This window comes from Bubalus bubalis, chromosome X (genome assembly GCF_019923935.1).
Source record: "Bubalus bubalis isolate 160015118507 breed Murrah chromosome X, NDDB_SH_1, whole genome shotgun sequence".
NCBI classification, from domain to species: Eukaryota; Metazoa; Chordata; class Mammalia; order Artiodactyla; family Bovidae; genus Bubalus; species Bubalus bubalis.
The window spans coordinates 55,827,606-55,853,082 of record NC_059181.1 but is presented as its reverse complement, the minus strand read 5'-3'; the positions used below and the strand labels follow the sequence as shown (position 1 = coordinate 55,853,082).

Genomic DNA, 25,477 nt, shown 5'->3' with positions numbered 1-25,477 from the left:
CTGGGAAATCCCATGGACAGAGGAGCCTGGTGGGCTATAGTCCATGGGGCTGCAAGAGTTGGACACAACTTTGCAACTCAACAACCACAACCACCTCTTTATAGGAACCTGTCATAATGCAGTCTATGGAGCCTCATCCTGAATTTGTATGGGAATGCATAGCCTGGATTTCCCTAGAAACAACTGGTTATTTCCTGTATAGAAACCCCTGCCTAGTTCCGTAGAGGAACACCACTACAGAAACTATAGGAATCCCTATTCCCCATTCTGTCCAGGAACATTTGCTTGACCCAGTACAAGAACACCAGAAATAACCTGACCTTTTCTATGAATCCCTATCCTCACACCTCACACAAAAGGAATACCACTCCTCAGGAAACATGGAACCTCTGCACTCATCCTGTAAAAGAATCCCAGCCAGATAAAGGAAACCAAAGACTGACACTGTACAGCAGGGATCCACAAACCGTGACCTTCAGGCCAAAGCCAGACTGCAACCTGTTTTTACACTTTTAAAGAGACAAAAAGAACATAAAGGAGAGAAAAGGAGGGGAAGGGATGGAGAGAAGAAGGAAAAGAAAGAAAGGGAACCAAAAGAAAGGAAAAGGAAGGAAGAGAGGGAATAAGAACAGGAAGGAAGACAATGCCACAGTGGCCATGTGACCTGCAAAGCCTAAAATATTTGTTATCAGGCCCTTTATAGAAAAAGTTTGCCAACGTCAGTTCTAGAGAAATCTCTCTTCTGACTATTCAGAAAAATATGGGCCTTGGCCTTTACAAGACTCCCTCTTTTACCCTGCATCACAGTCTCAAAATGTTCCTCAGGGTGTATCACTGTCTACATGCTTTCTTTGGTCTATGCAGAGGTTTAAAGGTCTTAAAGCTGTAACCCTCTTCCACTGGGACAAAAGACATGGTCAGGTAGGAAAAGACTGTAAGGGACAAGAAGGCTTGAACCGGGGTTTGCAAGGTCAGAGGACCCAGCTACTGGGCAATGGGGCTGTCAATCTGTTTGTTAGTAAGTGATGTTGAACCCCAGACCGCTTATCTCTCCCACCCCAGCCTACAGCCCAGTAGGAAATGGTGAAGAATGAGACAGGGAGATTAGGACAAACTGGCTTACTGTGGGGCTGACATTTAGACATGTGATGTGAGGTAGCTGGGGATGGGGTGCACAGGGGCAACTTCCCCTACCTGCTAGGCACACACTTTGTATTACAGCATGGGAGTAGAAGTGACCCTGTGGAGGGCCACCGCCCAAATAAAACTCCCCTCCTGAGGTCCATTCTGTCTCTGGGCACTATCATTATCACAATTTTCCAGATGAGGAAACTGAAGCACAGAGATGTTCAGGAACTTGCCCAAGGTCACATGGTTAAGTCACGTAACCTTAGTTTCCTCATCTGCAAAGCAGCCTCAAGGAACTACCTCATAGTATTTTGTCTTACGACAATGCCTGTCACACAATACTTGCTATTATCACAATTATTTGCCCCTATCAAGACTCATTCCGCTCCACCATTTTCGTGGCAGAATATTAATATCTAACATTTGGTGAATGTTTCTTGTGTACTACCTTAGTGAACACGAACTCAGAAAATCCCCACATTTATCATCATCACCACTCCCATTTTGGCCGCCACCAGCCTTGTCCAGGTTCCAACGCTCTCCAGGCACAACCACCAGCCCGCCCGGGCTACGTCATTACGGCGCGTCGCGCGGGAAGCCACGGGGAGGTGAGAAAGCGCCCCTTCCTAACGCCCTTGTTTGCTTGCTTCCACTCCTGAGTCATCGCACGGTAAGGTGGCGCGGGTCTGGAGGGGCCCTAAGGTAAGTGGACAGGGAATAAGGGACGGCGGCCATGGCCGATAGGACGACAGCTGTGGTGGTTGGGAGAGGGTCGGGCTTGAGCCCGGGCGCTTAGTCGCGCCTCCGGCCCGCGCCTCACGCAGGCGCAGTACGGCCAGCGTCGCGCGCAGAGAAGAGGAGTAGCAGTTAGTGAATCCACGGGAGGTGTGGCCCGCACTAGGGGCGCGGCGGCGCGGCACGGTCCCCTGTGTGGGCGGAATCGGGGCGGTCTATAGAGAGACTCGGCCCAATGTAAAAGAGGGGATCACGCACCTGCGGTCGTCAGGAATTTGGAGGCTCCAGACAAGGGCGGAGTTTGAGAAAGGGGCTGCACCCGGTGAGTGGCGCGGAAGGGATTGGTCCGTGCCAATGGCGGGGCGAGAAGGAGGAGGGGCCAGCGGAAGGCGGCTCGAACTGGCTGAAGGGGCTTGGTGAAGCGCTAGGGGTTGGATTTGGGTAGGGGGTGGGGCCTGTTGGAGGGAAAGAGGCAGTCCCCTGAGGAGCCGGGCTTGTCGAAACGTTAGGGTCAGGATCTAGCCAAGTGGAAGGTGCTGGGCTGGCCCGATAAGGGGTGGAGTTAAGTGGATCGTTAAGGGTGGAGTCGGGGCCGGGGCCGGGGCTGGGTCTGGCTGAGTGAAAGGGTGGCTGATTATCTTGGGAGATTGGCTGGAAGGGGCAGGTTTGCGAAGGGGTGGGGTCTGCGCGAGGCTTTGAGGAATGAAAGGGTTGATAGAGCGGAAGGGGCGGTGAGAACGGATTGAGCTTGGGGGTTAATTGCTCTGTTAAAGGGCAAGACTTTGAAAAGAGAAATAATAGTGTTAAAGGGATGGAGCCTAGTGGAATGGGCGGGACCAGGTAGGATGGACACCCGGTTGGAGGGAGAGCGCCTTGAGAGACGGAGTTTAAAAGGCGGTGGGCAAGAGCCAGCATAAGGGAAGGAGACTACCCTAGGGGGCGGGGTCTGGAAGGGGCTGGTATGTGGGGTCTTCAGGGCGTTCGGGCCCCTTCACCGTCACCTCCACCCCACCCCCCAGGACCGCGTCAGGGGTGAAGTCTCCCCAGCCATGACCTCCACCGGTCAGGATTCCACCACACCCAAGGAGCGAAGGAATAGGCACAATCCCCACTCCCCCACCCACGACTCCAGCATCACCTCGGTGAGGCCCCCCAACCTGCCTTGATGAGGGGGAGGGGGAGCAGCGGGCTGTGCATTGGACTCTGACCCTTCTCTCTGTTTGGCAGAAGCGAGGTGTTAAAAAGGGTGCCATACTCCGCTCCAGCCCCAGTCTAGCGGAGGTAAAGAAGAAAGGCAGAATGAAGAAGCTTAGCCAAACAGCCGAGCAAGACCTAATCATGGGGCTACAAGGGCTGGTGAGAGGCTCCTGGGACAATCAAAACCCTAAGGTTCTCCATCCTGGACAGTGTGGAATGTTCCTTCTGATTCAGGCCCTCAATCCATCAGTGTCTCCCATTTTTTTCCTCGCAGAATCTGAACCTGGAGGCCAGGACACTGTCTGGCACTGGCTTGGTGTTCGATGAACAGCTAAATGAATTCCACTGCCTCTGGGATGACAGGTGAGGCTGGCTCCTCCAGGCCATACCCAAACCATACAAATATATGCACTTAGAGCCCATTAGCAAGAATGAACCCTTTCTTACTCTAGCCTAGAGACTGGAAGCAAATGATTTAGGGAGATGGGGATCAGGCTCGAATGGGTTCTTTTCATTTAGCCAACGAACATTTATTGAGTGCCTACTGTGTGCCAGAAATGATACAAATGTGTCAGACAAGACAGACAGGGAGCTGACAGGTAAGTAGAAGAACAGGTCTGTAAATAGCCATCAGCAACGTGAGGTGTTTTAATGAAGGAGGACCTAAGACCAGGGCTTTCAATAGTGTTTACTCGAGGATCTTAGACTAGTAACCAGGGTTCTCAGGAGGCTTCCTTGAAGAAGGGACCTTTGTGCTGAAATGGAAGAATAACACTTCCCATTCAGTCACATGTTGCAATCCATCAGCAAATTCTTTTGGCTCTGTTTGAAGTGTATTCAGAATCTGACCTCTCCTTGCTGCCTCCACTGCCACCACCATTATGACTCACCTAGACTTGCAGAGGCCTCCTTGCTTCCACCCTCACCCCTACTGCCTGTTCTCCATACAACAGCCTAAAAGAATACATACAATGATGTTCTCTCTCTTAAAGTCCTTCAAGGACAGACTGTTTCCCTTTAAAGTTAAATTCTTCATCCTGGCCTTCAGCGTTCCACGTGACCTGGTTCCATATCACCTCCATGACCTCGTCAGCCAGTCCTACCCCTCATTTGCTTCGCTTCACTTCATGCACACTGATCCCCTTGCTGTTCTTCCAACATGCCTGGCATTCTCTCATCTCAGCCTCCTCTCCCAGTTAACATTCAGATCTCAAGGAGACCCTTGGAGAGGTCTGGCCTGGCCACTCCCCTTTCCCCACACCTGAGATATGCCATTGTTTTGTCCATTATTTTTCTTACATGGAGAATGAAATGGCAACCCACTCCAGTGTTCTTGCCTGGGAAATCCCATGGACAGAGGAGCCTGGTGGGCTACAGTCTATGGAGTCGCAGAGTCGGACATGACTTAGCGACTAAAAACAACATGCTTAAGTGTTTACCAGTTTAATTTCTATTGCCCCTCTTCCAGTGGAAGACTCCGGATGGCAAAAGGCTTCATTACCGAATACATATCTATCTCCCGAGGCACTAGGGACAGGCAGTAGACAAAACAAACAAAACTCCTGCCTTTGTGGAGATTACATTGTAGAGGAGAAAGTGAAGTCGCTCAGTCGTGACCGACTCTTTGCAACCCCATGGACTGTAGCCTACCAGGCTTCTCTGTTCATGGGATTTTCCAGGCAAGAATACTGGAGTGGGTTGCCATTTCCTTCTCCAGGAGATCTTCCCGACCCAGGGGTTGAACTCGGGTCTCTCGCATTGTAGGCAGATGCTTTACCGTCTGAGCCACCAGGGAGGGAGAAACAGTAAACAAACAAAACAAGGGATAAAGTGTGTTAGAAGGAGAAGTGCTATGGAGAAATGCTAAAGCAGGAGGAAGAGTAGCAGAAAGTGCAGTGGAGGGAGCTCTTCAGTTTTAAGTGAATGATGATCAGTTAAGGCCTCACTATCTGAGCAGAGATCTGAAGGAGGTCAGGGAGTGAACTAGAGAGACATCTGGGGGAAGGTTGTCCTGGGCAGGAAGGAAAGCAAGTGGAAACGCACTTGGTTTGATTAAGGAATAGGGAGGAGCCCAGTGTAGAAGCGAGCAGTAGGAGATGGGGGTCAGAGAGGTAATGGGAACAGGTGGTCACGGGACTTCTGGGGCATGGGGAGGACTTTGGCTTTTACCCTGAATGAAATGGGAGCCAGGAGAAGGTTTTGAGTAGAGGAAGGACGTGACCTGATTTGAGTTTTAACCAATGTCTAGGCTGCTGTGCTGGAGAAGGCAATGGCACCCCACTCCAGTACTCTCACCTGGAAAATCCTATGAACGGGGAGCCTGGTAGGCTGCAGTCCATGGGGTCGCTGGGAGTCGGATACGACTGAGTGACTTCACTTTCACTTTTCACTTTCATGCATTGGAGAAGGAAATGGCAACCCACTCCAGTGTTCTTGCCTGGAGAATCCCAGGGACGGGAGAGCCTGGTGGGCTGCCATCTATGGGGTTGCACAGAGTCGGACATGACTGAAGTGACTTAGCAGCAGCAGGCTGCTGTGCAGAGAAAGGACTGCTGGGGGAGCAAAGGCAGAAGCCAGGAGGCCAGCTGAGTTCAATAACCCAGGCCAGAGGTTGTGGTAGCAGCAGTGGAGGTGATAGGAGAGGGTCAGGCTCTGAATATGTTGTGAGAACAGAGCCACCAGGTGCCGGAGGTGACTCCCAAGTTTCATGCATCAACAGCCGTGGAAGGGCAGATGGGGCAGATGTGGTGCTCACCAGTGTCATATATCTGTATCTCTGTTAACCCAGCTTCCCGGAACGCCCAGCACGGCTCCATGCCATCAAGGAGCAACTGATCCAGGAGGGCCTCCTGGACCGCTGCGTGTCCTTTCAGGTGAGTCCCCCAGCCAACATCCTGAGCAGAAGGCAGTGGCTGAGGGAGGGACCCAGGCACAGCCAGAGCAGAGCCTTAGCCCTTTGTCTCTCTCTTGCCTCACCAGGCCCGATTCGCCAAAAAGGAGGAGCTGATGTTGGTTCACAGGTGAAGGTTTAGGAGCCTTGTAGGGGATGGGGAGGAGGCTGCCGCTGGGCCAATGCTTTGAGAAGGAATGTCACTTGGGCAAGTCACTGAGCCTCTCTGAATCTCAGTGTCATGCCTGTAACCTGAGAGCTAGTAAACATAAGGAGGATGTGATATGTACTTAGAATGGTGCCTGGCATATCATCAGTCCCTGGTGAGCTCTTTTTCTTACTATAATCTGATGTGTAAACAGACAATGGATATGTGGATGGAATGATCAGAGGGTTCCCCCAGCGGGGCTGAAGGAACCCAGAATAAGAGGCCTGTTGTGGTATGTCTCAAGGAAAGTTAGCTTGTCAGAGGGAGAATCAGAGCTGAAAAGAGAAAAAAAATGAGTCCAATGAAGAAGGCTGAGGAGAGGAAGGTCCAGACAGCTGGGACAGTCTGGCCAAAGACCTAGAGGTAGGATCTGGTATGGCCAGAGCAGAAGACAAAGGATATTACTAGAAATGAGGCAGACTGGGGAAGGAGCACGGAAGGTGTCCTCTACCCCAGCTATCCCCCACATTGACAGGTGAGGAGGCCTGATTTGTCCAGGGGTTTGATGCATGGAGGACTCAGTTGGGGAGGGTATGGGGCCCCGGTTCAGGGCCAGGGAGGGAGGCGGACCCCTGAATCCCATCCCCCATCTACGTACCCAGCCTAGAATATATTGATCTGATGGAAACGACCCAGTACATGAACGAGGAGGAGCTCCACGTCCTAGCAGATACCTATGATTCAGTTTATCTGCATCCGGTATGGATGGGAACTGTGAGGGCAGAGGGTGGTGGCCATCCTGGGATTCCCCATTCCCACATCCACACCACCCTGGAGGGAGTAGCTGAGTGGACATGGCCACTCTCTCCTCTCTCTCCCTCATTCCCCTCTCTGACTCCCCACTGTCTTCTCCAGAACTCATACACCTGTGCCTGCCTGGCCTCAGGCTCTGTCCTCAGGCTGGTGGATGCAGTCCTGGAGGCTGAGATCCGGAATGGCATGGCCATCATCAGGTAGGGCCCACTGGCATTTGGCTTTTTACATTTAAAAAAAATTCCTTTCTCAAATGTGAAAGGTAGTGATATGGATAGTATATTTACATGGTTCAAGAATCAAATGTTAAAAAAGTTGGCAGTCAGGTACAAGTGAAAGTCCTCCCTACCCCTTACCCCATCTCTAGACCCCTGCTTCCTCTCCTGGAGGTAATCACTGTAACCAATGACTCATGTGTCCTCCTGGAAACAGTCTGTGCCTATTTGTGGGATAAATGCCATATTTTGTTGATTCTAAGACGTATATTATTTCATATTTGTAACATCTTGAAATTCAGATGCATCTTAGAAACGGTAATGCCTCAGAATTCCTTTGGCATCATTTCCTGCTTTGTTGTTGGCATGTGAAAAAAATCACAGTCCATCTTATCATCCTTGGCACCCCAGAAGTGATGAAATGCAGAAGATGTAGCTTTTTTCCTCCCTCCCCTTTGGTTTTAGTTGCTCGGTTGTGCCCAACTCTTGCGACCCCATGCCCTGTAGCCCGCCAGACTCCTCTGTCCATGGGATTCTCTAGGCAAGAATACTAGAGTGGGTTGCCATTCCCTTCTCCAGGGGATCTTCCCAATCCAGGAATTAAACCCGGTCTCCTGCATTGCAGGCAGATTCTTTACCGACTGAGCTACGAGGGAAGCCCCCCTCCCCTTTATTAGCCACAAATTATGGTAGCATTCAACACATTCCCTGTACCATGTGTTTTTCATTTTTATATCTTGGAAAGCTTTTCTCTTTAACGGTGTATAGGCTAGACCTATGTAGAACACCATTATACAAACATGCAATAAGTTAACCAGCCCCTACCACTGGGCATTTTAGTTCTCTCCAATCAATTGCTATTTCCAAAAAATGCTGCAGCAAATATCATCCAATTATAAACATGTTATTTCACCCTTTTTGTTATATAGGTTGTGGACTAAGTCCCCAGGAACAGGACTCGGTATGAGGGTGTATGCATTGATCATTTTAATAAGCATTTTCAAATTTCCTTCAGAGAGAGAAGAGTAGACTAGGGGTGAGGGTCTGAGGGCTCCAAATACTCAGTTCCTGGCGGCTGTGCAGGCATCAGCACTGAGGGAGTTGGTGGTCCAGGAGTAGAGAGCAGGAAGAGTCCATCTCTGCCAAGGAAAACCCCACCACCAGCAATTTGTGGCCTTCCCTGCCCTGCCCAGGCCTCCTGGACACCACGCCCAGCACAGTCTCATGGATGGATATTGCATGTTCAACCACGTGGCCGTGGCTGCCCGTTACGCTCAACAGAAGCATGATATTCAGAGGTCAGCAGCAAGCAGCAGGGCGGGTGTAATGAGGGTGATATGAGGTGGGGTGTCCTGGTCTGGGCACTTCTTCCCAATGTTCCTTGATCTTCTTACATAGTGGCCCCCCTTCTCTCCCGCTCACAGGGTCCTTATCGTGGATTGGGATGTGCACCATGGTCAGGGAATACAGTTCGCCTTTGACCAAGATCCTAGGTATGCCGCGATGCTAGAGTACTACCCCAAATGCTAGACTCCCAAACACCCCCTACCTTTACAGGCAGCCAAAAGGGGCCCCAGAGGGAAGGGAAGGCATTCATATTCGTTGGTTGGACCTGTCCTGGGAACAGGCTCAGTGCTGCCCTGTGCGTGTCTGCTGTCTCTCAGAATTTCACTCTGAGGCAGGGGCTATTGGGGTCCCCATTTTACAGATCAGGGAACTGAGGCTTACAGGTTAAGAGGTCATACAGAGAAGTTGAAGAGACAAGATTTGAGCCCACAGGTATTTGGAGAGCTCATTCACCAAGTTACCCAGGAGCTGAAGTGAACCTCAAAATATTACTTTATTTTCCAATTATTTGTTAAAAAATTGAAGGGAGTTAGTTCCCTGGTCACCTAGTGGTTAGGATTCTGGGCTTTCACTGCCACAGCTGGGGTTCAATCCCTGGTCAGGGAACTGAGATCCCACAAGCTGTATGGCACAGCCAAAAAGAAAGTAAATAATATCAAAATGTCTAAAGCAGTGACTCTACTATAATTCCCATCACCTCAAAAGTAACTGAATCTTTCCTGTAGATGTACAAATATTCATCATTATCATTACTATTATTAACATACTACCACTAACTACTACATTTTCTTCAGCAACTTGCTTTTTTGCTTTTAACAGTATGGTGTGGGCACCTCTCCGTTAGAACCTCTGAAAAGCATCTCATTCTTTGTAAGGCTCTACCATGTTCCATGGTATGGCTGTAACTTTGTTCATTTAATCTTAGGACATTTATAGTGTTTCCCAGTCTTTGCTATTATGAACAATTCTACAGTGAATAGTCTGGTAAATAATTTTATACTTCTCTGAGCATATCTGTAGGATGTTTTATCTGGGCTTTTATTGAATTGACTGCATAAATTGTACTTTCTCCCTTGTAAAAGGGCTCTTGCGCTCCTGTAGCACTTTATCTAATCTAGGTTGGTGGTTCTCCAGACATTGCTTTGTTTATTTTCCACCATTCAGTGCTGCTGGCACATGTTCAGATATCAGTCTGATTTCATTCCTTTCCAATATATTTTCCTTTCTGGATGGTTTTAGGTTCTTCCTGGTGCCCTAAATTTTCACTTCACCACTGATTCTACTTACCAGTGGTAGACATTTTACATCAGAATATTCACACCTTTCTTAAATCCTCAGAAGTTTTCTGTTAGATTGTTGATGATTTCTTCTACTGTGTCCTCTCTGGTCTCTCTTGTTAGTCAGATGTTAGACTTCCTGGGTTGATCCTCTGTATCTCTTATTTTTTATCTCATATCTTCTGTCTCTTTTTCCTTTTGCTCTGTGTCCTGGGAGATTTACTCAACTTTACTTTCTAATTCAACAGTCCTTCTGTTGAATTGTGTTTATGAATTCTTTTAATCTCCAAGAACACTTTCTTGCTCTCTGTATCTATGCTGTACTAAGCTTTAGTTTACTTATTTTCTTTGTATTCATAAAAATGTTTTAAGAACTATCCTCCTGATGGAGTTGAGAGATAAGGAAGCTGGATGATTGAAGGTCATGGATAGATTTCTTTTTTGTTTATACATTCTTATTCATAAGGAAGAATGTACTGAATATATTCATAGTTCTTCATACCTATACATATAGTCAGTCATATATCCACAGAAGAATACAGCTGTTGCCTCCAAGGCATTTATTACAGAGAATGACTAATCATATTAAGGAAATCTTATTATCATGCCTAAGAAAATTAACAAGAATTCCTTTAATAAACTAAAACTTAGTAGTTAAAAGGAAAAAATAAATTTAGTGAGTTTGTCATTCAGTGACAGAATTGATTTTGAGTGCATTGACCTACATCTGTGCATGACTTCTCCAGAAGGGAAACTTCAAACTGTCTTGGGTATCCTCCCAACATGTTCAGTATGGGAGAGGGCTCACTGGGGCCCTGGACCCTCAGACAACTTTCCAGGGATTTGTTGAAGTCTCTAATTGTCTGACATCCTTTCTCCCACTCTCTGTTTTCCTGCGTTGATTCTTGTTTAAAATATCTTTACTATCTTTTGATAGGATTGTAGGGGAGTGAGGAGGTAAACCTGTGCTATTAATCTACCATTCTTTTACTGGAAGTTGATTGAACTTATTTATTTACTTATTTTTAGCCATGCATCAGCTTGTGGGATCTTAGTTCCCTGACCAGGGATGGAACCCAGACCCTTGGCAATGAAAGCACAGAGTCCTAACCACTGGACCATTAGGGAATTCCCAGCTGAACTTATTTTATCTCCTTCTGTTTGTTTTATAAACTTGGACTTTCTTCATATCTTTTCTTTATTCCTTTCTTTCCCTGATCATAATCTTTATGTTCTACTATATATTTATCTATCAGAGTCAAAAGTGAAACAATCACCCCCTCATCTGCTCAAGACCAGAGTTTTCACATGGACTTCATCCCCCAATTCCAAGATAGTTTTCTTCGATTTCAGAAATTCTTTTATACCAGTTTGCATTTAATTTCACACCTACAGTATCAACATTTATTAAAATGTGACTGTTAAGTTTGCCTAGATTCATTGCTTACCACTATTTCTTGCCTTTTCCTAAAATAGAAAAAAAATGCTGCCTTAAATCATTTTTGGAACAAGGCAGGAAGTGAATGAACAGATGGATAGAAGGATGGATAAGAGATATTCATTTTGATCACCTCAGTCAGAATCAAGCCCTCTTACTGGGCTTACTATCAGAACATATACCATTGTGACTTCAGTATCTGTTCTGTGTCAGTCTTCCTCACTGCTCTGAGTGCTCAGTTTCTCTAGAAAACAGAAGTGATAGATTTGGCCTGTAAGGTATTGGAGAGAAGGAATTGCCTCCTCACTGGCCTCATGGAACCCCAGCCAGCATCCCCACTCCAGCCCCATATAGCTCCTGAGTCTCCCCACTTCCTTCAGTGAAAATACTAAGCTCCCTAGCCTTGCCTGGCATTCTTTTCAGCCTTACCTGGCATCCACTAACTAAGAGCCACATGCCCCTATGGGCCTCCATTGTCACAGTGTTCTGTGTTCACTACCATGGTAACAGAGGCAGGTGGGTAAGCAGGCATGATCTGGAGTCCCCCATGGGGTCAGGAGCCCTTGGGGGTGGAATAGACCTAATAGCTCTTGGGGTCTCAGAGGTAGAACTGTATGGGCACTGAAAGGGGCAGCAGTGTTTGCTGTGGGAGGAATTATAGTAAGAGACCAAATGAATGAGTGAGTGAGGTAATGGGTAAATAAATGGAAGAATTAATGGATGGGAGGATGAATAATTTGGCAACTGAATGGAAGAATGAATATATGAATTTAAAAATTCATGGGGAAATTAATGAGAGAATGAATGAGTGGTTAAGTCAACTGTGGTAGCTGTGGGTTGGAGGTTTCTGGGGAATACTGACTGAACCCCCCACCTCTTTTTTTTTCTCTGCCTCCAGTGTCCTCTATTTCTCCATCCACCGCTATGAGCAGGGTCGGTTCTGGCCCCATCTTAAGGCCTCTAATTGGTCCACCACGGGTTTAGGCCAAGGCCAGGGATACACCATCAACGTGCCTTGGAACCAGGTCAGTGTCTGCCTACCCTTCACCCCCCCAAAGTGATACCCACTCCTGCCCTTCAGAGCAGATGGCAGCACGTCCCCATCATACCTCCCTGTCTGCAGGTGGGGATGCAAGATGCTGACTACATCGCCGCTTTCCTTCACGTCCTCCTGCCAGTTGCATTTGAGGTCCTGGGGCTCTGGGGTGTGCTGGGGCAGAGGTGATGTTGAGGGATGGGCCATGATAGCAGGTGGCCTCATGTGACTCCTCCCTCCTTCAGTTCCAGCCCCAGCTGGTCCTGGTAGCCGCTGGATTTGATGCCCTCCAAGGGGACCCCAAGGTAAGGCAGGTACTCAGCGATGGCGGGAGGGCAGAACGAGGCCCTGTGGAGCCAGGCTGACCCTCCGTGTCCCCCCCCCAGGGTGAGATGGCCGCCACTCCAGCAGGGTTCGCCCAGCTCACCCATCTGCTCATGGGTCTGGCAGAAGGCAAGCTGATCCTCTCACTGGAGGTGAGTACCTCACTTCCACTTCAGCCCATGGATCCTGGAAAACAGAAGAACAACATTAAAATCTGGCAGAAGTTCCTGTCCCAGCATTTCCACTTACTAGCTGGACAACCTCACCTAAGTCCCTCAACCTCCCTGTGCCTCTGCTTCTCTTATGTCAGAGGTGCATCATAATAGTGGTAACCACCCTCAGACTATTTGCTCAGCAAATGAAATCACCCTTCAAATGCCTTGACATGCAGCCAGCACCACCCCAGTGTCACTCATACTCTTCTCTGGTAAAATCTGGCTCTTTCCTGCTCTCCCTCTCCCAGGGTGGCTATAATCTCCGCTCTCTGGCTGAAGGTGTCAGCGCCTCCCTCCACACCCTTCTGGGTGACCCTTGTCCTGTGTTAGAGTCTCCTGGTGCTCCCTGCCCAAGGTAAGCCCAGGTGGAAGAGGGGAGAAGCAGGCCCCTCACTGCTCATTCAGGAGCCTGCTGGTCACATTTCACCCTCACTTGACCAGTGCCCAGGCATCACTCTCCTGTACTCTGGAAGCCCTGGAACCCTTCTGGGAGAGCCTTGTGAGATCAGGTAGGTGGCAGGGAGTGTGTTGGGTCAGGGGTTGGGTAAGGAATGAGCTGTGGGAGGAGTTTCTCTTCAGACCCCACTCTGACCTTCCGGAAGCCACCTTGCTGGGGGGAGGGGGGAGTCAGGCCCTCTCTCACTGGGCCCTGATTTCAGGCCTCCCACCCCTTTTTAGGTTTGGGTAAACCTCGTTCCAGAGTATTACAGGGATCTAGGTTGGGGGTGGCATAAGGGAATAGGGTGAATGTGGCCTCCCCTGACAGTTGAGAGCCTGGAAGAAAAGGACACTGTGGAGAAGGATGATGTGGAAGAGGAGGAAGAGAGACTGCCACAGTCCCCTGAGCTCTCCGTTCCGATATGGCCGGTGCTGCAGGCTCGCACGGGGTTGGTCTATGACCAGCAGATGATGGACCACCACAACTTGTGGGATAAGTAAGCAGTCAGAGAGCCAGGCTAAGTGGGAGGTGGGGAACAACCCCCGCTTTCAGTAGTAAGCCCTGCCTCTGTTCCCCCACTCCTAGCTACCACCCTGAGATGCCCCAGCGGATCCACTTTATCATGCATCACCTGGATGAACTGGGCCTTGCCAAGCGCTGCCACTCCCTGCCCGCAAGGCCCGCTACAGATGCTGAGCTGCTCACCTGCCACAGGTCAGACCCACATGGCCAGGGTAGGATGGGCCTCAGAGCATGGAGCCTGGGCTTGCCTCTCTGATACATGGAGCTGTTACAAGACACGGGGTGGGGAGGGATGTGGAGGGGACAGAAGTACCTGGCTGTCTTCTCAAGTGCCCCCTCTGTACCTCCAGTGCTGAGCACTTGGAACGTCTACGGGCCACGGAGAAGATGAAGACCCGGGAGCTGCGCCGGGAGGGTGCCAACTATGACTCCATCTACATCTGCTCCAGCACTTTTGCCTGCGCACAGCTGGCTGCAGGGGCCGCCTGTCGCCTGGTGGAGGCAGTACTGGCAGGAGAGGTGCCTGCGCTTTGGGGAGGGGACCTTGGGCTCTTGGCAAGGAAGTCCTGGGGGCAGGGGGGGGCAGGAAAGAGGCGGCTCTGAGAGTTGGGCCAGGCCTGAGGAAAGGGGACTGGGGGAGCAGTCCGCAATGGAAGGGGACTACAGCCCCAGGTCGCCAGAGGCCTTACGCACAGGGAAGTGCATCCAGGGGGATGGGGCCTACAGGGCGATGGGGAGGAGGCCTTAGCAGCTGGTGGAGTAGTAGGGGGACTAGAGACAGGGAAGAAGAGACAAAAGGGGAGGGAAAGCGGTGAGGGTGGGTGGTCTAATCTTTGCTTCCTGCCCCTCCCCCAGGTTTTGAATGGCGTTGCTGTAGTGCGACCTCCTGGCCACCATGCAGAGCCGGATGCAGCTTGTGGTTTCTGTTTTTTTAATTCTGTGGCTGTGGCTGCTCGCCATGCCCAGGCCATCAGTGGGCATGCGCTGCGGTAAGTCTCCCTGCCCCCACTGCCCAGTGCTTACTCAGCAGGCCCTGTAATGCAGCACCCAAAGTTACCCAGAACCACTCCAGGGTCCAGTTGCCCAGCACTTCCAGAAAAGGACCAAGGAGGATCTAGCTTTTGGGGCCTGACCCAAATGGGATCCCCAGATTGTGGCATGCAGGTGCTTATCAAACAGAATCCAGGGTGCCCTGCCCCAGAATTTCTGGCCCTTGATGACTATCCTAACAGAACCCAGAGGACGGTCTCTGGTGCTTACTTCAAAAGGCCCATGGCACTTATCCACATGGGGCCCAGGATCTGGCCCTGAGCACTTGCTCTGGCCCACAGTGAAGCCCTTAGGACTCTGATAGGACCCACAAGCCTGCCAGCCAGTGCTTTCCCCAGGGACTCAGGGTCCTGCCACTGCAGTAAATGTCCCGGCACACTGACTCCAGGGGTGTAGCCCCTGCCCTCCCCCAGGGAACCAGTGTTGCCAGGTAACTAAGGTGCTGTCCCCTCCTCAGGATCCTGATCGTGGACTGGGACATCCATCATGGTAATGGAACTCAGCACATATTTGAGGAGGACCCCAGGTGAGGGGCTGGGGCAGGGGCTGGAGTGTGGTCAGGGAGATGGGCAGGCCATGCCTCAGGGGCACCTTGCTAACCAGCTGTGTCCCCCCCCCTTCCCACCCTGTCCCCACAGTGTGCTGTACATTTCCCTGCACCGCTATGATCATGGTACCTTCTTTCCCATGGGGAACGAGGGTGCCTGTACCCGGATAGGTAAAGCTACAGGCACAGGATTCACTGTCAATGTGGCCTGGAATGGACCCCACATGGGTGATGCTGACTACCTGGCTGCCTGGCACCGTCTGGTGCTTCCTATTGCTTACGAGGTATGATTCGGGGTGCACATGATGAGACTATGTGGTAGTGAGTGTGCGTGTGTCCAACTTACAGGTGACTGATCCTGTGAGAGGGCCTGTGGGTGACAGTAGTGATGGCTCTGGGTGAAGGGATGTGACTGTGTGATGGCTTTTGGGTATGTCTGTGCAGTATCTGTCTGTGACTGCCCTCTGTGTGTAACTGTGAGGACTTCTGGGTGTGTGAGTAATCTTGCCTGGAAGTGTGCCTGGTTGTGAACATGTCCCATGTGTACACCATCACTAGTGCTGGTCTGTGTGTCATGGTGGCCCCATGTGACTGCCAGCTCTATGGAACTGCACGGTGTTGAGGGGTTTGAGTATGTGTGAGACTCTACGGGTAGCTGTTTGTCACTACCATTGCTCTGTGTGATGGCTGTCATATTGTGCATCACTGCACAGTGCTCTCTCTCTGACAGTCATCTCTCCAAGTGTCTGCTATGGTCTATATATTAATATATATTTGCCTGACACTGAGTGGCTGTAGGTAACTCTCTTCTCCATGTGTAAACCATGTATGTCTGTGGCAAATCATGTATGCATGACTTACTCTGAGGGTTGATGAATGTGAGTGCCATTTTTGTGACCTCTGTGCAGACATGCATGTTCAGATGTGTATGTATGTCTGTGCACAGTGGCTGTGACTACCATCTGTGTTTGTGTAACTCTGAAATAGTATGTGTGTGACTGTGTGCAAGTGTCCATCTCCTGTGGGTGCAACAGCATGTATGACTATTTTGCCTTTGGTGGTGACGTGTATAATTGTGTTGGTGCAGGAGTAGCTGAGGGTTACTGTTCCCTCTGAGAAATTATGTATGTGTGTGTATGTGTGACTAATACCATGAATAGTCCAGTCTGTATGAGACTGTTTGATTGTGTGCGGCTGTATGTGACCATCTTCTGTGTGTGGTACTTTTGTTGTCATCTTCTATGATGGAAGCATGTGTGTACCTCTTTTTAGCACTGTGTATAAAACCCTGTGTTGTGCACATGTGTCCCATGTTTGATCCAGGGAGGGGAGTGTTTGCCTCTTGGTCTCAGCCTTGGGTGTATATGTGAGAACATAATCTCTCTGTTTCATGTCACTGTCTCTTGACATGAGTCTCCACAGCTTACAATTCTGCTTCATGTCCCCGTCCATCCATTTCTCACATCTGCATCTCTCTGTATCTTGTGTCTCAAAATCTGTGTCTGATGTATCCATGTCTCCAAGTTTCTCTTATGTCTCCATGTCCTGCCCTCCCTATTTTCAGGGCTCTGGGCTTGTGTCTCCTGGGCTCCGGGTCCCATGTCTCCATCCCTCTGACTTGCATCACCCTGTTTTCATTTGTCCTTGTCTCCATGTCTCTGGGTCTCCCTGTGCTACTAAGTCCCCATGCCCCCTCCTTCATGCTCAGTGTGTCTCTTCTCTCTCTGCCTCAGTTTAACCCAGAACTGGTGCTGGTCTCAGCTGGCTTCGACGCTGCTCGGGGGGATCCTCTGGGAGGCTGCCAGGTGTCGCCTGAGGGCTATGCCCACCTCACCCACCAGCTGATGGGCTTGGCCAATGGCCATATCATCCTAATCCTAGAGGTAACTCTCTCAGTCCCTCTTCCCATGGTCGGAGGATGGTCGGGAAGACTTGGGTGTCCCCACCTGGGGTTGTGAGCATACACTGGGCATTAATAACACCAGCATGAGCAGCTTTAATTGAGTACCCACTATGTGCAGGACACTTCTCTCAGCACTTAACATGCGTAACTAATGCATTTACTTAAAGCAGTCTTGTGAGGTAAGGTCTGCTGACCTTATCATTTTCCTCTCTCAAGATCAGGGAAGCCGAAACACAGAGAGCTGTAGTGACTAGCCAGAGATCACACATTTAATAATGGCAGAGCCAGGCTTGGACCCAAGCAGCCTGGTGCCAAAGTCTATGCTTTTTACCTCTGCTTGAGCTGCATCCAACAAAATCCCAGGACAAAGGAAGTTCACTGACCTTTTGTAAATTACTCAGCGCCCCTGCCCCTTGTACCTCAGTATCCTCGTCTGTAAGGTGTGGCTGGCTAATCGTGGAGGGGTGCCTGGAACGTCATAAGCCTTGTACAAGAGCTGTAGCTTATTGTTACACATTGTTCATATGTTAGTTTTACCCTCTCAGCAACCTTCTGTGCTGTTATTATTGCTCCTTTACAGATGAGGACAAAAAGTCACAGAAAGATTAATTGACTAGCAAGATGTCCCACCATGTGCCCAGGCCTGCTTGTGGCAGGGCGGAGTGGTGGACTCTTTCCTCAGGTAGCCCGGGTTTCAACCTCAATGCTACTTCTAACCATCTGTTAGGATCTCAGACAAGTCATCTAATCACTCGGAGCCAAAGTTTCTTTATCTGGAAAAAGAGCAGAGACTGGGGTTCCTATAGAGTGTAAGAAACAGGGGATCCCTTACCAGATCAGGACAGAGGTTTATGTAGAGAGAAAGATCAGTTGTTCCTATACCAGGGCAGGGCAGGGGCTTCTGGGTGGGTGGGGCCAGGGGTTCCCATTACTGTGGAGGCAGGTTCCTGTACCAGTTCGGTCTATGTGGCTGTGAGGATTCAGTGCTTAGAATAGGGTCTAGGACTTCCCTGGTAGTCCAGCGGTTAAAACTCTGTGCTTCCACTGCAGGGAAGGGGTTCGATCCCTGGTTAGGGAACTAAGATCCCACATGCTGCAAGGCTTGGCCAAAAAAACGTAGGGTCTAGCACATAGCAAGCACTTGATGAACATTAGTTCTTACTATTGTTGCCATCAGTGCTGTTGTTGTTGTGGTTAATATTATCTTGCACATTACATCACAAGTTTATCATCCTCACAACCGTCTCACACAGTAGGTGCTGCTCATCTGACACATGTGGGTCCTACTTACTTGTCCCCAGTACCCACCCTCCAGACTTTTAGGGCCCCAAGGGGAGATTGGGAGGCAAGACATTGTGTCTCCTGAATTCCCTGAGGACTACCCCATCATACCTTTCCCTCCTCTTTTCCTTAACAAAGGGTGGTTATAACCTGACATCCATCTCAGAGTCCATGGCTGCCTGCACTCGCTCCCTCCTTGGGGATCCACTGCCCCTGCTCACCCGGCTGCGGCCCCCACTATCTGGAGCCCAGGCTTCCATCACTAAAACCATCCAAGTCCATCGAAGATACTGGCGCAGTTTGCGGGTCATGAGTGAGTGGGCACAGGGCATTGGGGGCAATGGGGGCTCAGGGGAGGGCAGGGATCAGAGGCGAGAGAACGGATAGCACCCACATTCAAGGATCTCCCTCCCATGGTTCCAGAGCGCAAAAACAAAGAGGAACTCTCCAGTTCTAAGTTGATCACCAAGAAGCCATCCCAACCAGCCAGTTCTGGGTTAGCCAATGTGACGACCACAGTGGAAGGGAACATCCTGGAGGCAGGCATGGGACAGGCCGCCTCAGAAGCATCTGTGAAAGAGTCCACTCCAGATCAGACTGAGTCAGCGAGAGCTCCAGTAGAACTTACTCAGAGCCAGTCCTCAGACACAGCCACACAAGGAGCTGCACTGGACCAGACCATCTCAGAGGGGGCCACAGGGGGAGCTGAACTGATCCAAAACCCTCCAGCCTCATGCATCAACAACAGGATTCCTCCTGCCTTACCCGTGCAAGGAGCCACAGCCCAGACATCCCCTAGTAAGCTGATGACAAACCTCAGAATACTGGACCTAGATAGCACGACTCAGGTAAGGCCCACCACACCCAGGGAAGGGGAAAAAGGGATGAGGATCAGGCCTCCTAGATACATCTTTCCTCTCCATGTGTACAGGAGCCCTCAGAAGAGGAAGGACTACTAGGAGAGGCAGCTGGAGGTCAGGACACAAATGAGTCAGTGCCAGTGCAGGTCTTTGGAGATCATGCTGACACTGACGAGGTGAGTTCAGGGAGAGGCTAGAACGGTGGCTTCCTTCTCACACCCATTTGTGCCTCAACCTAGGAGTATGTGTTATAAGAACGTATAATGGGGAGATAGAGTCCCTAGCTTACTCAGTTTTACCCACCCCAGGTCATGTTTTATGCGGTGAGACCACTGCTTTGGTGTCCTCATTTGGCGGCAGTATGCCCCATACCTGAGACAGGACTAAATGTGACCCAACCTTGTCAGGACTGTGGAACACTCCAGGAGAACTGGGTGTGTCTGTCTTGCTATCAGGTATGCTGCTGAAGAAGAGTGTGGGGTGGAGGTTGACCCAGGAGCAAACCCTATATGGGTCTAATCTCCATCCAACACTCGTTCCCCAACCTCAGATCTACTGCGGTCGTTACATCAATGCTCATATGCTCCAGCACCATGAAGGTTCAGGACACCCACTAGTACTCAGCTATGCCGACCTGTCTGCCTGGTGTTACCACTGTCAAGCCTATGTCCACCACAAGGTGGGCCCTGGGCAGACCCTCTAATGTGTGCATACTCACTCACACTCCCTCCCCTACACACACACCTTTTGTGATTGGGTAAGGGACAAATGGAAACCCTTCTGCATGTGTGATAGGCCAAGAGACAGTGTGGTTGAGGGCTGGAGTTGGGGCAGCCTCCTAGCTGAGGTAGAGGGGTGCTCACTTTACCTCCCCTCTCTTGCCTCCTCCTCAGGATCTCCTAGCAGTGAAGAACATCGCCCACCAGAACAAGTTTGGGGAAGACATACCCCATTCAGACTAAATCCCAGGATGTGCTCCTTTACCTTCAGAGTCCCAAGATAGACCAGCCTTAGTTCATCCCATCCTGAAGACCCTTTCCAACTCCCCCAGGGTGCTGATTTAAGTGTACGTACTTATATGAAGACTGTGGTCATCGATTGTATATCTCTCCCTGCCCACTGCCTGCTCAAGGGACTCTATCTACTCTGCCCCAAAAGGAAAGGGGAGCACAGCTCAGTGACCCCAAAGGGGCCTGATATAAACCTACTTTGGAGGGCAGAAGAATCAACTGAAGTATGGCAGGGTTGCATATGCAATAAAGTACAAACTGTTACCACCACCTGGAGAAAGCTTTTAACCTTGAGTGGGTAAAGAAGCCCACCCTTCTGTCCAACAGAACTGATGAGTGATGAAGGAATGAAGGTGTGGGTCTTTATGGGTCTCTATCAGGTCAACCCCCTGTTCAATCAGTGCCCCCCCGAAATTAACTGACAATAGAGCAAGCAGCTTAACTGGCTCCATAAGAGATTAAATGGTGAACTCTGTGAGACAAGGAGCACCTGCCTTAGAAATAGAAGGCTCACAGCCAGTCCCAGCTACACCCTGGGCTGGGAAGGTGAGAAAAATGATCATGAAGTGTCCTCATTAGGCCTCAGCCTTCCCATATGTCTTTTTGTCTTGATTGTCAGGGTGGGGAGAGGGGAACAATGTCCAGGTTTACCATGCTTAGATGTGGTGGTCATGGGTAGCTTTCCTGGGGGAAGAAGTATCTACTACTGACCAAGGGTGGGGAATTGGAGGATAATTGCGGGGCGGGGGGGGGGGGGGGGCGTTATTTCCCCTACATAATGAGAATTGCTTTGGCTACTCAAAGGAGTCCAGGCTGATGTTTCCTGGACTTGTTTTCATGGCCACCCTCGTGCTCCCAGAATGAGTATCAGAGCCTCTCCCAATCAAGAAAAGAGAATGGGGAAAGGGGCTGCTGGTCAGCTCAGTCATCCCCTTTAAAGGAGCATTCTGGTTGCCCCACCTCCACAACTCCTGCTTACATTTCATTGGTCAGAATTGTGTCACATGACAGCCATAGCTGCAAGGGAGTCTGGGAAATGTAGCTTGGCACATATCTATCTCAAATCAGGTTCTTTAGACCTTTACAGAATAACACCTGCTTTGCAACTTTCTCCTCCCTTCAGGACCGGATGCAACTCTCTCCCATGCTACCAAAACGCCTGCTTGAGGCAGCGCAAGCTCCCAGGCCTCAGAGAGGCCCTCACAAAACATTTTGCAAAGACGGGACACTGAGGTCAAAAATGTGACAACCGCCCCATACACTAAACACACAAAATCACGTCCCAGGTGGGGGCAAGGTAAAGAGGTACAGCAGGATGCACGAGGTACACAGGGTAGTCAGCGCTTACAGCACACCTCAAGAATACCTCAGGGCGCACTCACCTAGGAGCGCTGACAAGGGTGCGCCAGCAGAGGGGCCTGAGGGCAGCCTGATGCGCATGTGTACTCCCATCTTCCCCTTCCCCATCCCGTCACTGGGACCTGAGGGAGCATCTCTGTCAGAGCGGCGGTTGGGGTCGCCACCGGCCTTCCTGGAACTGAGGTGAGCTGGGGCACCAGACCTCCCCCTGCGCCCCGCCCCCACACCGATCTGGGCGGTCCTTCTACTTAAGGCTGTGGGGGTGTGGCCGAGGTCAGGTGTGAGGGCAGTTTCCCCTGTTTGCCTCCTCTCCTCAGAGACCAGCAACCTCCAGCCGCCTTTGTGAGGACGTGAGTATGGACTTGGGTGAGGGTGTAGGCCCCAAGCGGGGAGCGGGGAGTCGGGAGTTGGGCGGGAAGGTGCAGGCCGAGCGCGGCTTTGGGGTGAAACCGGGTGTGCCCCTCTCCCAGCCCCACACCGGGCCAGCCTCCTGGGCTTTAGTCAGGGGATGCCTGACTGAGGTGGTGCGGAGCCTGGGCCACCTTGGAAGGAGATGGAGGGGACTGTCGTTGGGTGGACATGCCCCTCCCTCCTTGGGTCAGGGAGACGACAGCGGTTCATGCCTGGGGGAGGGGTCCCCGACCACCTTCCACTGGCAGTTGGCACCGTTGCTTCCCAATTCCCCTGCCACCCTGCAATGGTCTGTGTGACCTCGGGTCAGTCATCGCCACTCACTTTCCCAAGCCTCGCTGTTCCCGTTCCTCATTGCATGGCAGCCTCAGCCCCGGTGACCCCCGCCCAGAGCGAAGGCTCCTCGCACCCGGCCCTGTCTCAGGTGACAGCGGCCACCTCTCCGGCGGCCTGCACCCGTCCCCTGCCTCCAAACCCTCAGCAAAAACCCTGTCAGGCCGGCCTTCGGAACATCCCAAATCCCGCTCTGCTCTCATACAGGTCCCCTACGGCCTGCATTGCTGCCCTGGCTCCTGGCTGGCCCCCTCTCCTCGGCCCAACCTCATGATCTGATCTCTCCGTTTCTGCCCCCAATCGGGGTGGGGGGACCACCAGAGCTCCGTCTTCTATCAGGTCCCCCTTCCTGGCGGGAGAGCACATTCCACAGCTCTTTTCAGGGATCCTCTCAGGGCTGAGGCCCCACAGCTGGATCTCCACCTGGGACCTTCCCCCCTGCCCCAACTCTGACGCTGGGATCCCAAACGCCACAGAATTCCTCCATCCCGCCTAGCTGCCACTGCCCTGGGGCTTCCGGAGAGACTTGGGGCCTCAACCATTATGATGCATATCCTGAGGCCACACACCAAACCAAGATCGGGGATGTGTATTGAAAGGGTTAATGGTGACATTCTATTAATAGTGGACGCTAATTGAGCACCTGCTGTGTCTTCTAACTGCATGGTAATTTACTTGCTTATCTTGTTTATTGTCTCTTTCTCACTTCCAGAATCCTCCCAAGGGCAGGGACTTTATTTTGTTCTCAGCCACTTCACCACCCCCACACCTCCTGCCCCCAACCCTACCTCCCATCTCCACACCCATCACAATGCCTGGCATGCAGGAAGGTCCCCGAATTAGTGAATGAAAATTAAATTATAATAGAAATGCCTAACATTAACTAAGCACCTTCTCCCTGCTTATCACCTATTACTGAAGCATTCTTACTGATTTATCTTTGTTGTCTGTTTTCCTGACTAGAAAGTCACATTCAGGAGGGCCAGGGTTTATTAATCTCTTTTTTTCCCCCACCTCTTTGTCCTTGCCACACAGTAGGTTCTCAATAGCTATATGTTGAATAAGTAATAAAGACTAAATTCCAATGATTATGATTAACAGACTTCATAATTAGCTTAATTCTTTGGTTTATTGTTTCCATCTTTTTAAAATTTATTTTTAATTGAAGGATAATTACTATACTGTGTTGGTTTCTTCAATACATCAACATGGATGAGCCATAGGTATTCATATATTCCCTCCCTCTTGGTGTTTCCTTCTTTTAGAACATAAACTCCTGGGGGCAGGAATGCTGCTCACCACAAACTGTGTCTGGCAGTGTGCTGGGCTGCGGTCCAACAGTGACATGATCCGAAGTCGAAACTGATGAAATTCCTGCCGTCCCTCCAGAATGGGGAGGAACTGCTAATGGGCAGGGGCTATCTTTTCCAGGTGACTGGAAATGTTCTAAAATTAGATTACGGTGATGGTCACACAACTCCGTGAATGAATTTAAAAAACAATTATACACTTTAGGTTAACTTTACAGTATATAAGTTAATCAAGGTGTTTTAAAAAACCCTGCCTTCACAGAGTTTATGTTGTAAAGGGGAATAAGAGAGAATAGACAACATGAATAATGTATGTACTGTATTAGGTGATTGGCACACACTAGGCACTCAATAAATGTTGATTCAATGACACCTGGCTGTCCCTCTGTCCCTAAATGGTCTCACCTAATCCCCCAACCCCCTACCCCCCCCCCCATTGTCTTTCTTTTCTTCCCATCTGCAGGGCCTGCTGTCCACATCTCTTCCTTGAGCTGCCCGCTTGGAGCCATGGCACAGCCAACAAAGCCTGACATGTTTGATTTGGGCCTGGGCACCTGGAGCCCTAGATCCCGGGAGCAGAGCCACAGGGCTTGGGGGTCGCCCTCCAAGGGTGTAGGCAAGAAGCTGCCTGAGTACAAGGCAGTGGTGGTGGGCGCAAGTGGTGTGGGAAAGAGTGCACTGACCATCCAGCTGAACAACCAGTGCTTTGTGGAAGACCACGACCCCACCATCCAGGATTCCTACTGGAAGGAGATGGCCCTAGACCACGGAGGCTGCATTCTGAACGTGCTGGACACAGCAGGGCAGGCCACTCATCAGGCCCTGCGTGACCAGTGTGTGGCGATTGGCGATGGTGTGCTGGGTGTCTTCGCCCTCGATGACCCCTCATCTCTAGCCCAGCTGCAGCAGATGCGGGCCACCTGGGGCCCACACCACACCCAGCCCCTTGTCCTTGTGGGCAACAAATGTGACCTTGTGACCACTACTGGAGATGCTCGTGCCGCTGCTGCAGCCCTCGCAAAAAGCTGGGGGGCCCCTTTCGTAGAGACCTCAGCCAAGACACGCCAGGGTGTGGTAGAGGCCTTTTCCCTACTCATCCAGGAGATCCAAAGGGTCCGAGAGGCCATGGCAAAGGAGGCCACGACAGGGCCAGGTGGGGATAAAGGCCGGCACCAGAAAGCCATGTGCCACTGTGGCTGCTCTGTGGCCTGAAGGTCTTAAGTCTAGAAAAGTGGACCCTCCCCCAGACCAGGGTGATGGTTCCTTCTCATGAGCCCCCCTCTACCAGCAAGTAGCTGTGTGGAACACTGTTGGTGTCTCTCTCCTGGGGAGGTTTTCTTTTGGTGATGGGCTTTTTGGCAGTGTGGGACATAGTGTTGGTTGTGTTATGTCAAGTTGAGAGATTCTGTGCAAAATTAAATAAATTGTGTTCTTAGGTTTTAAAACTGCCTCCATGCCAAGTGTTATGTGGGTGGGAATGAGACTGGGTGGGGAGAATGTTATTGAGTTGTGAGAATTCTTCCATTCAAGAAATGTGGGGGAAAACCCCTATATGCCAGGCCCTGCTTTGGGTACAGAATATGTAGAGGCAAACCACTGAAAATCCCTGCCCTTGTAGATAGGACATGAGGCTATGTAGTAAAGGCAGGTGGAGGAATAGAGTGACGTGGAGGTCAAGGAAAGCCTTAG

General features: G+C 50.6%; 2 protein-coding genes across 11 annotated transcripts; both read left to right on the top strand.

Moving 5' to 3' along the window:
• The first annotated feature begins 1,598 nt into the window (after nt 1-1,598).
• HDAC6 (histone deacetylase 6) lies at nt 1,599-23,120 on the top strand. Of its 10 annotated transcripts, XR_006548767.2 has the most exons (31): nt 1,780-1,798; nt 2,883-3,005; nt 3,091-3,219; nt 3,335-3,423; nt 5,849-5,933; nt 6,040-6,080; nt 6,761-6,857; nt 7,014-7,111; nt 8,320-8,424; nt 8,551-8,619; nt 12,087-12,213; nt 12,312-12,377; nt 12,470-12,529; nt 12,611-12,700; nt 13,012-13,118; nt 13,205-13,272; nt 13,530-13,698; nt 13,788-13,916; nt 14,075-14,243; nt 14,580-14,713; nt 15,232-15,300; nt 15,413-15,605; nt 17,055-17,204; nt 18,644-18,818; nt 18,929-19,353; nt 19,437-19,541; nt 19,674-19,820; nt 19,916-20,044; nt 20,259-20,431; nt 21,499-22,084; nt 22,686-23,120. XR_006548767.2 is itself a non-coding variant. In XM_025276695.3 (29 exons), the coding sequence occupies exons 2-29, from the start codon at nt 2,913-2,915 to the stop codon at nt 20,325-20,327; spliced, it is 3,387 nt and encodes a 1,128-aa protein (XP_025132480.1). In that variant the 5' UTR covers nt 1,599-1,736; nt 2,883-2,912; the 3' UTR covers nt 20,328-20,645. The 10 variants fall into 10 exon arrangements, 9 of the variants coding, with proteins under 9 accessions (XP_025132480.1, XP_025132474.1, XP_025132473.1 ...); XM_025276695.3 differs by lacking the exons at nt 1,780-1,798; nt 21,499-22,084; nt 22,686-23,120 and adding an exon at nt 1,599-1,736 and having other exon boundaries at nt 20,259-20,645; XM_025276689.2 differs by lacking the exons at nt 21,499-22,084; nt 22,686-23,120 and having other exon boundaries at nt 1,707-1,830; nt 20,259-20,645.
• On the top strand, nt 22,082-25,233 carry ERAS (ES cell expressed Ras). The gene is made up of 2 exons (XM_044937216.2): nt 22,082-22,569; nt 24,252-25,233. The coding sequence occupies exons 1-2, from the start codon at nt 22,314-22,316 to the stop codon at nt 24,998-25,000; spliced, it is 1,005 nt and encodes a 334-aa protein (XP_044793151.1). The 5' UTR covers nt 22,082-22,313; the 3' UTR covers nt 25,001-25,233.
• The last annotated feature ends 244 nt before the right edge of the window (nt 25,234-25,477 follow it).

Excerpts from the sequence above, each read along its gene's own strand:
- ERAS (XM_044937216.2), top strand. The coding sequence starts at position 22,314 with ATGCCCCTCCCTCCTTGGGTCAGGGAGACGACAGCGGTTCATGCCTGG. Across the intron at positions 22,570-24,251 it reads CGCACCCGGCCCTGTCTCAG|GGCCTGCTGTCCACATCTCT; the intron begins GTGACAGCGGCC and ends TCCCATCTGCAG.
- HDAC6 (XM_025276695.3), top strand. The coding sequence starts at position 2,913 with ATGACCTCCACCGGTCAGGATTCCACCACACCCAAGGAGCGAAGGAAT. Across the intron at positions 3,220-3,334 it reads TCATGGGGCTACAAGGGCTG|AATCTGAACCTGGAGGCCAG; the intron begins GTGAGAGGCTCC and ends TTTTCCTCGCAG. Across the intron at positions 6,858-7,013 it reads ATTCAGTTTATCTGCATCCG|AACTCATACACCTGTGCCTG; the intron begins GTATGGATGGGA and ends TGTCTTCTCCAG.